The sequence below is a fragment of the Macrobrachium rosenbergii genome, chromosome 42 (assembly GCF_040412425.1).
Source record: "Macrobrachium rosenbergii isolate ZJJX-2024 chromosome 42, ASM4041242v1, whole genome shotgun sequence".
Taxonomy (NCBI): domain Eukaryota; kingdom Metazoa; phylum Arthropoda; class Malacostraca; order Decapoda; family Palaemonidae; genus Macrobrachium; species Macrobrachium rosenbergii.
This window is the reverse complement of record NC_089782.1, coordinates 13,545,845-13,561,022: the sequence shown is the minus strand read 5'-3', so window position 1 is coordinate 13,561,022 and position 15,178 is coordinate 13,545,845. Positions and strand designations below refer to the sequence as shown.

General features: G+C 37.2%; 1 protein-coding gene across 1 annotated transcript; it reads left to right on the top strand.

Moving 5' to 3' along the window:
* Positions 1-1,485: 1,485 nt before the first annotated feature.
* Positions 1,486-13,984, top strand: LOC136827947 (large ribosomal subunit protein eL22-like). Its single transcript, XM_067085501.1, has 4 exons — positions 1,486-1,578; positions 12,368-12,985; positions 13,437-13,558; positions 13,769-13,984. The coding sequence occupies exons 1-4, from the start codon at positions 1,570-1,572 to the stop codon at positions 13,920-13,922; spliced, it is 903 nt and encodes a 300-aa protein (XP_066941602.1). The 5' UTR covers positions 1,486-1,569; the 3' UTR covers positions 13,923-13,984.
* Positions 13,985-15,178: the final 1,194 nt, after the last annotated feature.

Below are 15,178 nucleotides of genomic sequence, written 5' to 3'. Positions count from 1 at the left end.
ATATGAAAAATACTTATTAATTTCGATTACGATGAGAATCAAATGATATTCAAAAAGGTAGAATATTTCCAAGATTTGACACCAAGTACTTTGGTCTGCATATAATAATAATAATAATAATAATAATAATAATAATAATAATAATAATAATAATAATAATAATAATAATAATAATTTATTGCAGCTCAGGGCCATTTAAGGACACAAACACTGAGATACAATGCACAGACTTTATATCCGCGAGATAAAGTTATAATTTTAATGGATAAACCCAAACAACAACAACAACAACAGTAATAATAATAATAATAATAATAATAATAATAATAATAATAATAATAATAATAATAATAATAATACGGAGGAAGAAGGCCCTCTGAGGAAAGTTTTGTTGAATAAAATGGCTGGATTTTGCGAATTGATTTTATACTAAGTTTTCTCAATTCTTATAATAATTCGCTTTTTCTGCACATCAATATTAGTCGATAATTGTCCAATGATCATATTTCGATGGCTGAAACAGCATATTTCTTAGAGCAAAAATTCTTTATTTTTAAAGCATTACAGCAGGTTACTGGAACCTGGTACGTAAACCCGTAGATTTTCTCGGTGGTATTTCTTCTTTCTCTGACGTCTGTCTGGTATTTTTTGGTACTTTTTCTGTCGACATGTTTCGACCAGCTCGATGGTTATCTTCTGGACGTCCAGAATTATTAGAAGATTTGAGAAAACTCAGTATAAAATCAATTCGCAAAATTCAGCCATTGCACTCAAAATAATAATAATAATAATAATAATAATAATAATAATAATAATAATAATAATAATTTTGTTTTTTGTTAAATAGGAAGAGTGAACGGCAACACACCATAGATAATACAGGACATGAGTCCTTGAACAAATACCCATTTCGAGCAACACTGAAAAAATAGAAGAATAGATATAGTGATATAAATATATATATATATATATATATATATATATATATATATATATATATATATATATATATATTAGTATCGCTATTCCTCTAATTCTGCAATGTTGCTCGAAAAGGCGCATTTGTTCACGGACTTATGTCCTGTATTATCTATGGAGAGTTGCCGTTCATTCTTCCTATTTAACAAAATATATTAATATTATTATTATTATTATTATTATTATTATTATTTGGGTGTATGCATTAAAATTATAACTTTATCTCGCAGATATAAAGTCTGGGCATTGTATCTCAGTGTCTGTGTCTTTAGATGACCCTGAACCTAAGTACCTGGCATCAAATCTTGGAAATATTCTACCTTTTTGAATATCATTTGATTCTCATTGTAATCGAAATTAATAAGTAATTTTTCATATTTAGGCAACATAAACACTTTAAAAAATAAGAAAATATGACGAATAATTATGTTAAATAAACAATGTATTCGTTAATATACAATTAAAGAACTTGAGAGAAACGGTACTTCAAATTGAAATACACAACACTAGCTCTGTGAGGTACCGTATTCTGTGTAAGTATCTGGTTCGTTGGCTCCCTTTCTTTTGCTCTTGAAAGCGGTTGCCACAACCATGACGCAGGTACGGTCTCCGTGTTCTATTACATATCCTGAATTTTAGAGGATTGGTTTAGGTTTAAGTAGTGATTTTTGTTGCTTTTAATTGTGATGGTGACAGGAAACCACATTTTGTTGCTACGAATAGTATAATTCTGATATTTACGTATGATTAACTTGGCGTGTTGTGATGGTGTGTACCCCATAGGGTATTTATATCCGTTTGAATCATCATCATCATACAAAGAATAGTGAAATAGTCTATTTTATTTTATACCGTATTATGTACCCACTATTTATTTGCAATCTACAAAGCTCAAACCGTCTTAGAACAACGGCGATTCGTATATTCTCGAGAGTGGTTGGTGTCCACAATTAGGAGGGGAGCAAGGACGTACTGCAGTATGTGATCAAACACCTCTGCTGGTTATTAATTGGCCAGTTGTTAACCAGTCTTTTTAAAAGAAGATTGTCGCCTTTGTAAATTCTTTCAGGATTTTTGTTATAGGTAATTCATGCCACCACCGACCCCCTTATATTATAGCCTAGGGTGGTGTGGAAGGTTATGGACTGGATCATTTAGCGGGGACGGTCTTGGAATCACTGTTAGAATTTATATGCATATTTCAACATTTCAATTTTACTTGAAACTTGAACCTGATTTGCATTTGACGCCAACCTAAGTAGCTAAAACTTCTGAGGCTATAGCCTAGGGGGTTGCCATTGTGCTGTCAACTTTGGGCCTATTTGCTGGCGAAATTGGTAATTGTAAGTTTGCTGTCCGCGGTGAGTGAGCTAATGGACTAAACTTTCTGGCAATGACATTTTCCTATGTTATTTTACTTCCTTTAGAAGAATTTAAAACAAAAATTTTGTCATGCCGGCTGTAAACAATAAGCTGTCATTGACCCTTGAAGACTACTACGACTTGTATTACCTAACAGTGGTGTGATGTTTAAGTGTCTCCAAGTTCCAAAGCCCTCACAAGCCCCCACCTCCATAGCTAATTGCATCCTTGTTAAAATTGTGTTAAACAAAAAAACCCCTAAAAATACCAACCTAACTGTAGGCCTTGGATGATGATTTTGATGGTTACAATTTTATCCCCGTTTGTGTAGCTGATTCAGGAGGTGGGGGCTTGTCGGGGAATGCCGTAATTCTAGACAGGCTGTCCGCGTTGAGCTACACTGAGTTGACAATTTGGTCTTTCAAGGTCAATTACACCTGCCCGCTGTTTTACAGCCGGCCGACAAAATGTTAGACTTTAAATTCTTGTAAACCTAAAATAACATAGAAAACGCTTGTTTGTTGCCACAGTTTCTAACTCACCGCAGACAGCCACCTAAACTTTAGAATTACTCCGACATTTTTACCTATTCATTGTTGGTTTTGACCTGACACTGATTGCTAAAGTAGGCTAATGGAGGTAAACTTTCTGGGGGTGAATGAAGATTAAGGGAATATCCATGACCTAACCTGACTTCAGATGCTAGACCTATGTCCAAACAACACCCCCTCCCAAGTTATTCATGACCCATGACATAAACAATGTGTGTCGTGTATGATCACATCTATAGAAGCGTAGGCCAAATCTAGGTAATCATGGAGAACGGTTGTGCACTTTGTTCTGCCAGCTTAGTCATGATGTCAAGTGTCTCCAAGTGGCCAAAGCCCTCACGTTGGGGCATGTGGCTCTAGGATAGGTTGGGTTGCATCCTTGTTAAAGGTTGTGTTAAACAAAAAAAAACTTGGCAAGGAATGATCATTTGGGCTGTAGGCTATTGGATGATGATGGCCAGGGTTTGGTACGTTTCGGCATATCCCATTTTGTGTAGCTGATTCAGCGTGGCCAATTGAATGTCGGGGAAGTAATTGAGTAATTCTAAGCAGGCTGTCTGCGGTGAGCTACACTATGGCAATTGACAATTTGGGTAGTTTAGAGTTGGTTCATAAAGGTTCCATATCTTGACAAAAATGGGTTCATCCTTTTGTTTCCATGCCTATTCAGCTGGTTGAAACAAGGCTGTTAGTTCATCAGGAAGAACTGCTATGTTAGGTTAGGTTGGTTCATCATCTGGTTAATGGTCAGGACCTGGCACTTAACAAAGCAAAGTTTGTCTTGTTTGTATATCGATTTAACCGCCAGTTTCCATGTTGGAACCTACACCACAGCAACCCCACCTAAACTTTAGGAATGCATCTCATAGCAATTTTTCAAAGCCACAAATTGTTGGATTTTACAAATTGCTGGTTTTAAGTACAATAAATTAAAAGTAATATTTTGTTAGGAAGCAGGCTGTAACTAAACTGTGACCTCAGAAGACTACACTAACATAACCTGATAAAAAGACTAGGGTGATAGAAAGTTAAGCCAACATTTCTGGTAAATGTTGCCCCACCCTAATATCCTCCATTGCTTACTCCAGTGTCTCCCAAAATTTCTAACCAGTAAACACCCTAAAAATACCAAGCTAACGTGCCCTGAGTCAGGGTTAGTATACTTGTTTACAATTTTGCTGTTCCTTAGCTATAAGAAGGGGCATGATAGGCAAGTCTTTAGGCTAAACGGAATGCCAGTCAAACATTTCATTAACCACAACGTTTAGCTAATTCAGCACTTTTTTATTCTTTAAGATCATTACAGTTTAGTTTTCAACCTCTACTTTTGCCAACAAAATTCAACTGGCGAGTAACTTTTAAATTTTGGAATAAAGCAACATCTCCAAAATAACAGGAAAACATTTAATTGCCCAAAAATAAAAGTATCCATTGCTCACATTGTTTCTTCGACATTTTGATGAGAATTACCAGTTCAAATGACTGTTATAAGTTATAAAATTGCCAATCTATCTTAGAAATTACTTTTTCATTCCGTAATTATGAGCAACACCCCTAAGGAATTCAATAGGATCTAATTTATTCAACTTCCAATATGACTTATTTGTTTGTCAGCATCTATAAAAAATTTTTTTGAAAGGGCTAGCTTTCCCAGGGGCCTTTGATAAATTTACAGAGCTTTCAACTTTTTGAGATATGGGACTCATGTCCTTTCTGTGTTTAGTTTACTTGTGTTTGGGAGACAGGTTATGGCTTGGCGCCTTAATTAAGGTTAGGAAGGCAAGGTGTGGTTAGGTCAGGGCCGGGCATTCTAGGAAAGGTTAGGTTTATGTCTGTGGAACCTGTCCTAACCTAACTTAAGGTGCTGTCATAACTTGGCCAAGGGGGAGAGGGCTTTGCCCCTCTGGACCCCCACCCAAGTAACACTAACATCGGAGACAATGGACTTGCCTTCCATTTGGAGGTAGCCCCATTATTCTGCAACTACCCCGAAAATGGAATCAGGAAATCTAGTATGAATGGATTGGCCTATGGGTAGTTCCAATGCTGAATACTCCCATCATCATCCAATAGCCTGCAGCCGGGACAAATGTAGAACGACGGAACAGGTTCCGTAGACATGAACAAACCTAACCTAACCTAGAATGCAGGTCCTGACCTAACCAAACCTTACCCTTGTCACCTCATTTAGGGTGGTGTGCCCTGACCTGGCCAAGCACCCACTTCCCACCAGATGCCAGAGACAATGGACTTACCTTGTTCTGAGGTAGTCCCTTCTAAACAACAGTTGCGCAGCCTATTTTGCACTAGAAAATGCACAAAAAATGTTTTTGGTGTAGTTTTAATGAACATGCAATAAATGAATAAAAACAAAATACACCTTAGTTTTACCAGACCACTGAGCTGATTAACAGCTCTCCTAGGGCTGGCCTGAAGGGTTAGATTTATTTTGCATGACTTAAGAATCAATTGGTTACCTAGCAACGGGATCTACACCTTATTGTGGAATCCGAACCACATTATAACGAGAAATTAATTTCTATCACTAGAATTCCTCATTCTTCATTGGCTGGTTGGAGAATTGAACGCGGGACTAGAACAATACCCACCCGTCCCATGAGGAACACATCTTACTATAAGGGGGGGGGGACATCGATTAGGCTACTCCATAGCTGTACTAAATATTCTGTATTACTGAGTGACTGACCTCTCACTCTGGCTACTTCCCTACATAAGAAACAATCTTCATTATTGACAGACTGATCCACCACTGCATACAAAAGGCTAAATAATCTGATAAGGGGGAAATATGTTAGGCTACTCTGTACCGAGTGACTGACACGCCACTCTACATACAATAACTACTTTATGGGTTAGTTTTGGACACATCGGTTAGGCTAGCCTAATGTACCTCTAAGAAATATTTACTGAAAGATTAAACTAACAATCTGCATACTAGGTTCCATTCAACTGGTTACTTCAAACTTATGGGTTAACTGTACGTTCGGACATGATTGACCTCGACTTCTTACATGTATAATTAAAAAAAAAAAAAAACCCATAGGCCTAACACGTGGACATTTGGACAGGGTTGAGCGGCCCTGTCTTCTGCTTGCCAACAAGAACACTTACGTAATCATTGCCTAGGGACCATTTACCGTACCTGACATAGACATCAGTGAACCTAACTTGTTATTGAGAGGGTTCAAATTTGTGTAATACTTGGGAAACTGGAGGTGGGTAGTGTGTGGCAACAGTATGCATGAACACAAAACTGGGCTTCGTACACAGCTACTGGGTATTTTCATCATAAGAGGTGATGGGCAGGTATCTGTCGAAGGCTTCTTCCCTTGTACCGTATTTTGGTACATCAGCCTGAGAGTCCCTCCTGCAACGTTCGATGTTCTGGGTTGATGCCACAGCTGGATCCACAAAGTTTCGTGAGTGGTTCACAGTTTCATGCATGTAGCCTTACAGTTGCAATAGGGAATATACTGCCCAACAACCACTAACATTCTCTCTCTCTCTCTCTCTCTCTCTTTCTCTCTCTCATTTGAACCCACCCCCAACACCTACACTCCTTCAGTATACCTCCCTTTGTTGTATTTTCTTTTGCCAAAGGCTTCGTCTATATGTCGACAATTGTTCTGGGGCCACCTATTTGGTTGCTGGTACTTAGTGTGTAGTACAACTTCCTGGCAGAAGTTGTACCAGTCATTTATGGTGCATTAACATACACTGGCGACACATGCAACCTCTTGAGTACACTGGCTAAAGTTGGGGGGGGGGAACCTCGATGCTGCACTGCATGTTCTTGAACAGTTCCAGTCAGCCTTGATAAGGTGACAACGTGCTCGTTGACCAGCTGAATTCTTGAAGACTTTATCTCAACGGAATTGTCAGCTAATTTAACAACAATAAGGCAACTAGGTATTTATATGTTAAATTTAAGACTGCTGTGCAAAGAAATTCAAGAGGCAACTTCCGATCCCTAGATATACTGGAAATATCAACTATAGTCAATTCACAACTGAAGCAAAGATCCATTTCGTCAGCAGGCGGAAATCAAATGGCCGAATTCAGAGCAAGGTCGACAAACCAAGCCCTAGTGGGTACAATCCTAACCCTATGATCTAGCCCTGTGATTGGTTGGGCTGGATCAAATATAAATCAGATAACACGGTAGGTCTAGGAAGAAGGAAAAAAAAAATGCCTGTGCAGTAGCCCAAACCTGGTCTGCGCATGCGTACAAGTCTTTGACTAAGCCTTCGAAATGCCCCTGACCAGAACATTGTACTGAGGTGACCGGAAGAACAAGTGGAGAGTGCCCTTGCGTGTCACCAGTAACAACTACTGGGGACTTTGAAAAAAGCCTATTTTATAACAAAATTGTGTGATTATGAAATTATTGTATTTTGGTATGGTATGTTTTGCCAGGTGTATTTTAGGATGGAGAGTAAGTTTTCTTTTTTGCATGTAACGGGCTGTTTACTGAGATATAGGCTGTGCAACTGTTGTAAAGTATTACCGTAGTCCCATCATTCTGCATTGTACCCTCCTTAGAAAGTGTCTCACCATCCTCCACCCTGAAGTAAATTGGCCTCTTCATTGTATTCTTCCCATGCTTAGCCTGGCCCCAACACAGCATTTCATCCTGAAGTAAATTGGCTTCATTGTATGCTACCCATGCTTGGCCCCCCACACAGCATTTGCCCAGAAATGTCTTTGATCTTCTTTTGTGCTGGCATTTGACATAGTGTGTGCAACTTGCCTGTGGCTCTACCAAAAAACTGCTGCAGTTTTACTACCAAAATAGTGAAACTTGGGATTTAGGATTTTCGATTTTCAAATACAAGTCTTATGAAAATTATAACTTTGGAAGAAGGATTTGATATAAGGAATTTGATGATATACCTAGTCTGGACCAGAATAGAAATAGCAGTTGTAGTACCAAGGTATGCCTTTGAACAATAGTAGTAGATAAAAGAAATGGATGCTTTAACTAAGGTTTCACCATTCCCATTGTACTAAACATTTTGATATGTTTATATAGTGTAGTAATGGAAATCATGGTTATTAACAGGATAACTTGCATATGGCTGTAGATGAGGTAGGGCAACTGGAACATTATGCTGGTTTTATAGGGTTTTTGAGAAAATGAGGGAAAACATTTACATGTAAATGCTCATGTTACAATACTGTATTAGTAATTAGAATACGTTCCAGAAAAGTGGGTGGTTGGCAAATGGGGCTTCGGAGCTAAGTGGACAGAGTGCAATGCAGAAAGTTGTGACAAGCATACACTTCAGTATAGTAATATTTGGAATACATTGTAGAAAGCCGAGGGTTAGGAAATTTGGACAGTACAGTGCAGAAAACCGTGACGTACATACCTACACTTCAGTAGTAGTATTTATTCTAGAATAGAGTATGGAAAGGTGGGTACAAGGCAGATTGGGCATGAGGGTACCATGCATATCAACACTAGTTGAACAAATAATCAAGATGCATTATTCTTGACTTTAACATTGTGCACTATTATAACCAAAAAATAAAGGGTGGGATTGAAAACCACCTACAAAATTTATACATATATTATGCATAGCACAATATTCATAGCCCAAATGTCACATACGAACAGCAGCTTCATTTCATTTATTATTCCCCTGCAGTATAAAAAAAATACTACAAATTTGTATATACAAGAAATGTATTTCATTGTAAAAATATATATATATTAGGGAGCCTGTAGAATGTTAAGCATGCCCACAGTGACAATACAAGAAATGTATACAGTATATTAATTTCGTTGTTAAGAAAAATGTTTAAGTAGAAATAGGTCCTATACTGTTACGAAAAATGGTTAGGTAGAAATAGGTCCTATACTGAGCACATTGGCTGCAGTTGTAAGGCTTACTCTGTTTATGGAGCTTGTTGCTGCATTTTCTATACTACAACCTATTTTGTAATTTTGTTTTAAAATGAAAATGCTGTATTAGGAATAGAAGGGCTATTCATATTTAACCCTTAAAGGATGGGCTAATTATGTATTGTGCACACCCCTAGACCGGTCAAACTTTAGATATGCAAATGCACATGGTGTAAGAAAAAATTTAAAAAAATTTTTCCCTACCCTCCACGATTAGTTGAAAGTGACTTGACAGCCCTTTGTGGGGCCTCTTATAAAACAAATTTTACCAAGTATACATGTTTTTTCTAATTTATATTATTTTGTAAAATTATAATTACAGCTCATAAAATATAACAGGTAACTAAAATCAGTAACAAATTCTGAGTACATTATTAGTTATAGAATATTTATATAAATTTACCAAGATCAGGAGATGCAGTAACTTTTCTGGAGGTATACATGGTTTTTCTAATATTTTGCAGAATTACAATTATAATTGACATAACATAAAATATAAGGCAAATAAGACATATGAAATAGAGGAGCAAGACATCCCCCAGTCAAATCAAGAACAATACTGATCTCCCTGAGATGCCCACTGGCTGAGCTGGTTCCAAAGTTGCCACCAGTCATTTTGTGGGCTAGTGAAGTGATGGAAACTCTCCCGCTCGATATAGCCAAACTGTGTTGCTTGCAATATTAATATTCATATGAGGATTCCTGTCCATCACCCAAAACCAGTCATATATACTCATGAGGATTTCCATCCATTAAGGGTTAATACACAATCCATTAGATGTGAACTGTTAACTGTATCTTGTTGGCTGTTACTTTATTTACATATTGAAATGCACAACACCTTACATCAAATGCAGTGGCGTGTTGTTTTGCCATTTGGTGGATGTGGTGAATGTGCTTTAACCTGAAGTGGGAAGGTATGGTTATATGGTCCATGGTATGAATATTAGCCCTTAAACGCCGAGTCTCTATTTACAAAAGTGTCTGCCATATGCCGACTGATTTTGAGAGTTAGCGCCGAAACGGAAAGAAAGTTTTTTTTTTTTTTTAATCACAGCACGCTCAGTTTTTAAGATTAAGAGTTCATTTTTTGGCTCCTTTTTTTCTCATTGCCTGAAGTTTAGTATGCAATCATCAGAAATGAAAAAATATCATATAAATATTGGAATATATGACAGCGCAAAAAAAACTTCATATGTAATTGTATACAAATTGTGCTGTGAGCAAAACGGTTAAAGCTAATGCATTATTTTTTTTTTTTTTCATTGTATTGTACACTAAATTGCGATGATTTTTGTATATAACAAATTGTAAAACAATCAAAGCAACACAGAAAATATTATCACAAAATGATGCATGAATTCGTAATGTGTGGACGTAAAAAAAGTTATTTTCAAAAATTCACCATAAATCTAAATATTGTGCTAGAGACTTCCCGTTTGTTGCCAAATGAAGGTAAATGATTGAATATTACCAGAATGTAAGAGTTTTAGCTTACAATTGCATTTTTCGACCATTTCGGTCGAGTCAAAGTTGACCGAAGGTTGAAAATTTGGCACTTATCGTAATTTTTGTGAAAATATTTCAAAACTGATAAAAGCTACAACCATGAGTTATTTTTTGTTGTATTCTACATGAAATTGCACACATTTTCATATAAACTTTATGTAATGGCTAATATAAAACTGTGCAAAAGTTACGACAAAGTGACTAAAGAATTACTGAGATTTTCAGCAGTTAGCGCATGCGAACGTAAGGAAAAAGTTTTCAAAAATTCACCATAAATCGAAATATTGTGCTAGAGACTTTCTCGTTTGTTGCAAAATGAAGGTAAAGATTGAATATTACTAGAATGTAAGAGTTTCAGCTTACAATTGCATTTTTTTACCATTTCAGTAGTCAGAGTTGACCGAAGGTTGAAATTTTGGCACTTATCGTGATTTATATGAAAATGTCAAAATCGATAAAAGCTACAACCATGAGTTATTTTTTGTTGTATTCTACATGAAATTGCGCACATTTTCATATATAAAACTTTATATAAAGGCTAATAGAAAACTGCAAAAATAATGACAATGTGACTAAAGAATTTCTGAGATTTTCAGCAGAGTTAGCTTATGCTTTCTCTTGGGGTAAGAAAGAAATTCACGCATGCGCAGCTGGGTCACGCTTGTAAACAAAACAGCTTGATCCGTGAACTCCCAGCATCCCTCAAGGCGCAATTTAAAATTTTTCGTAAACGAGACCTACAAGTATTTTTCCGCGAATATTTAAAAAAACTTTGTAGTCGACGTATTTTACGTCCACTTGCACCGGACAGACAATTTTTGTCGACGTAAAATATGTCCAGTCTGTGTTAAAAGGGTTAATTGAAACATTTAAAGGGCAAATGCCAGTTCTGTAGATTTGGCTGGATCAAGATGTTGTATGCTTAACCTTAGCTTTTAATATTTCCCATTATTGTTTATAACTTATTCAAATAACATTCTTAGGAAGTATGAATTTCAATTGGGTTTAAACTTCATGGGTCTCAGACGTGAACAGATGTTCGAGTTACATGAACTGTACATGTATTGGGTATCATTCGAGCTTATTGTATTTTGGAGATGCTGTTGCAAAGGCGAACCAAAACATCAAGAAATTAATTTACCAAAAGAAATTATTGTACCAAGGTCACAGTTCGGTTTCAGAAAGAATCTAATGTAGGAGTATATAATAATATTAGAAAAGTACAGGCAGTCCCCGGTTATCGGCGATCCAGTTTTATGGCGCTTGTCTAGTGACAACGATAACCGGATTTTCAGCGCTGATCCCCGTTTACAGGCGCTATTATTGCCGATTTTCAGTTATCGTCACTGTCAGGAATGGAACCCCCGCCGATAACTGGGGACCGCCTGTAGTTTTATTACTCCAGTACTGTACATTTTAATGTTAAGAGTAGTTTTTATAATCTGATGAATATGCAGTTAAAGGTGAAGTGTAATGGGAAATGTGAATAAAATATGTAAAGAAATTACCATAATTGCTGCTATTGCACTTTAGTAACCTGGATAGAAGTAGACAGATTGCTAGAAAAATAAGACATTATTGACTAAAATAATTAGTTAATGTAACCTGTGTAGTGTGTAATATTTAATGTGCTTTATTTACTATTTTTCCCCATGGGGGGGATAGTATGGTCAGTGCACAGTGGTCATTACTTCAATGTGCTTTCCAGTGTCCTTTTCATCCCCAGCTGCAACTGCTATAATTCCTTTTACTATATGTCCATTCATATACCCTTCTTCATTTTACTTTCCATGCTCTCCTAGTGCATCTGCAAGGTTCTCTCCTTGTTACACCTTCAAAACCTTTTTACTCAACTTGTCTTTCAGCACTGATGACTTCTTGGGATCCCAGTGATTGGCCTCTGGCCTACATTTTGTAATCCATTAGGCTGTTCTGAATTGAATTCAACTCAGCATGTTATACTGGATTTGGAATAATTTTTAATTTTTATTTTATAGAGTAAACCAGCCAAAATAATTTTGATAATTTTATTTTACAGAGTAAACCAGCCAAAAAGACTACAAAGACTGCAAAGTCTGGTGCTGAGGGGGGCAAAAAGGCTCCTGCAGCTGCCAATGCCTCCAAAGGTGCAGGAGCTGCAAAAGCAGCTAAAGCTCCTGCTGGTGACAAGGCTAAAGCCCCCGCAGACAAGGGTGCTAAGGCCCCAGCAACTGGAAAAAAGGCTCCAGAGAAGGCTACCAAAGCACCAGCAACAGAGAAGACCCCTAAAGCACCAGCAGCAGAGAAGGCAGCGAAACGCCCAGCAGCAGAGAAGCCAGCCGGAGCAGAAAAACCAGCTAAACGCCCTGCAGTAGAGAAAGGTGACAAAGTAGAAAAGCCAAAGGCCCCAAAACCTAAAACTACAGCAGGAGCAAAAGCTAAAGGAACATTGGCAAGTAAAGCTAAGGGCAAGGCTGCCAGCAAAGGAGGTAAACGTGTGACGGCCACAAAGGACACCAAGTGTGCTGCTGGTGGTAAAGGCCCAAAAGGCCAAGTTTTGAAAGGTGTTCAGGACGACAAGGCTGGCAGAATTACAAAACGCAAGAAGGCGTCTTTCCAATTCCACCCTGACTGCAGACAACCAGTGGAGGATGGAATTATGAATGCTGCCGACTTTGTGAAGTACCGTGCTTCATTAATTTTTTATTCATTAATGAAATATTTAGAATGCAATTGGCCATGCAATAATAACTTTCATGCCTTTATTGACTTTTTGTTACAGCCATCTAAGTGTTTTTGCCTGGTGTGCTCATATTGAACTATTACATAATACAGTATCTTCTACCTTATTAATGTTTTCTCAAAATCCAGTTAGGGTTATCTTCCCTAGCTGATCAAACAGTTAGGGTTACCTTCCCTAGCTGAATACCCAGTTACAGTGCCTTAAGTAATGAAAGAAAAGAGTGGATTAACTGTTAGGGTTACCTTCCCTAAGCAAAGTTAAGTCATTCTTATCACATGTCTTGTGATATACTAAATGGAATCTGTAACTGAGTTACATGTTAGGCTTTATGTCCTAACAGTAACTGTGGGGTTAACCTACAGTTCATTTGTTTACTCTTTCACAGGAAACCTATTTGCTTGGTCATATAAAGATTAATGGAAAGAAAAATAATCTGTCAAACAAACTAAGTCTTGACAGAAATAAGAATAAAATCACCGTTAATGCTGAAGTCCAGTTTTCAAAAAGGTGAGGCATACAATTTTTATATATATAAATATTGATGACTTAGGATGTGTACTTGAGGAAATACTCATATATTTTAATTTACAAATGATGCAATTCCCTCCCTGAGGCACCACTGCTGACATTTTAACCACTCACCTTTCTGATGAATGTAATAACAGTGGAGAATAAGAACTGTTGTTATTTGCTGCTGATTTAGCTTGTTTTTTCCAGGTACCTAAAGTATCTTACAAAGAAGTACCTCAAAAAGAACAACCTCCGAGATTGGTTGAGAGTGGTTGCTCCACCCACTATGAAAGATACATATGAGCTTCGTTACTTCCAGATCAACAATGACGAGGATGATGACGACGATGGTGACGAGTAAATTTTCCCAGTTTTTCTTGCTAGAAAAATGGAAGACAGCAACAATAAAGTGTTGTTGTGAAACTTTTGTATGATTTTTCCTACTAATTCACTTTCCCATATTTTGTATTGTTAGAATTTTGTACATTTTTTGTATTTTACTTGAACTCAAACTCCTATTGGCCTCAAGATATACTTCAAACTCTTCCCCCAGGGCATCAAACTCTCATCTCAAACTTGGCCCTATGATCAGCAATTGTACCTTTCCTGAAATCAAACTCTTCCACTGGCCTCTTGAATACATTCAAACTTCCTAACTTGTGCCTCTATATACAGTGCAAACTATGGCCAACTCAAACCTCTTCATTAACGTAAACTGTGGCCATATGTTCTTATGGCAAATGACTCTTAACTCAAAATGTGTCCCCTTTCCTGAATCTTCTCCACCCTAGTACCCCCACCCCCTCATGACATCTCTGCTGCCTCCCCTTGGATAGCCACCCTCCCCATATATTGAAACCCTATACATTGTAGCTGATGACAGGTTTGGTGGAGTAAACTGAATATTAGTAAACCTAAGACTGCTGTCGTAAACTGAAGATGAGTAAACCTAAGACTGCTGTCATCCCAAAATGATGTTAGACTGAAGCAAATCTTGTCTTTGAGGTTGACTTGAATAGTCTTGGTGTCACAGTGCTTAGCCTTTAAGCCAATCCAATCTGTGAATGGTCACAATTGACCATGTGTATTTAATGAATAACCTACATGACCCAGTCCATGAATGATAAATATTTTTGTTGGTCTAGTTTGCTGTTAAAATTTATCAAAAGTTAATGTCCTAAGAAGAAATGCTTTGGCCCAGCCCTGTAAAAGTTAAGGATGTTATTCAACAATCTAAACTGTTTAAACATTTATGCAAGTTCCAGCTAAGACCATTGGTCAAGGTTCATAATACTGGAATCAGACCAATATCCTTGGCAATTTTGGATAATGTATGACTTCAGTTTACTAGTAGCTGAGACAACCACAGAAACACAGGTTTTGTTCTTAACAAGATAACAGAACTATAGTGACAATGAAAATGCATTCAATGACAAAAAAATCAAATAATTCTGAGTAACATCACTGATCTAAGAACAAAATTTTTAAGGGAAGGTGACTAAATTTCTGATGATGAAAAACTAATTTCAATAAAGCAATGCAAAACACAAACCCCAGACGGAAACTGAAGGATTGCCCCTTGCTCTGGCATTGAATGAGGTTAATTAGATAAGATTT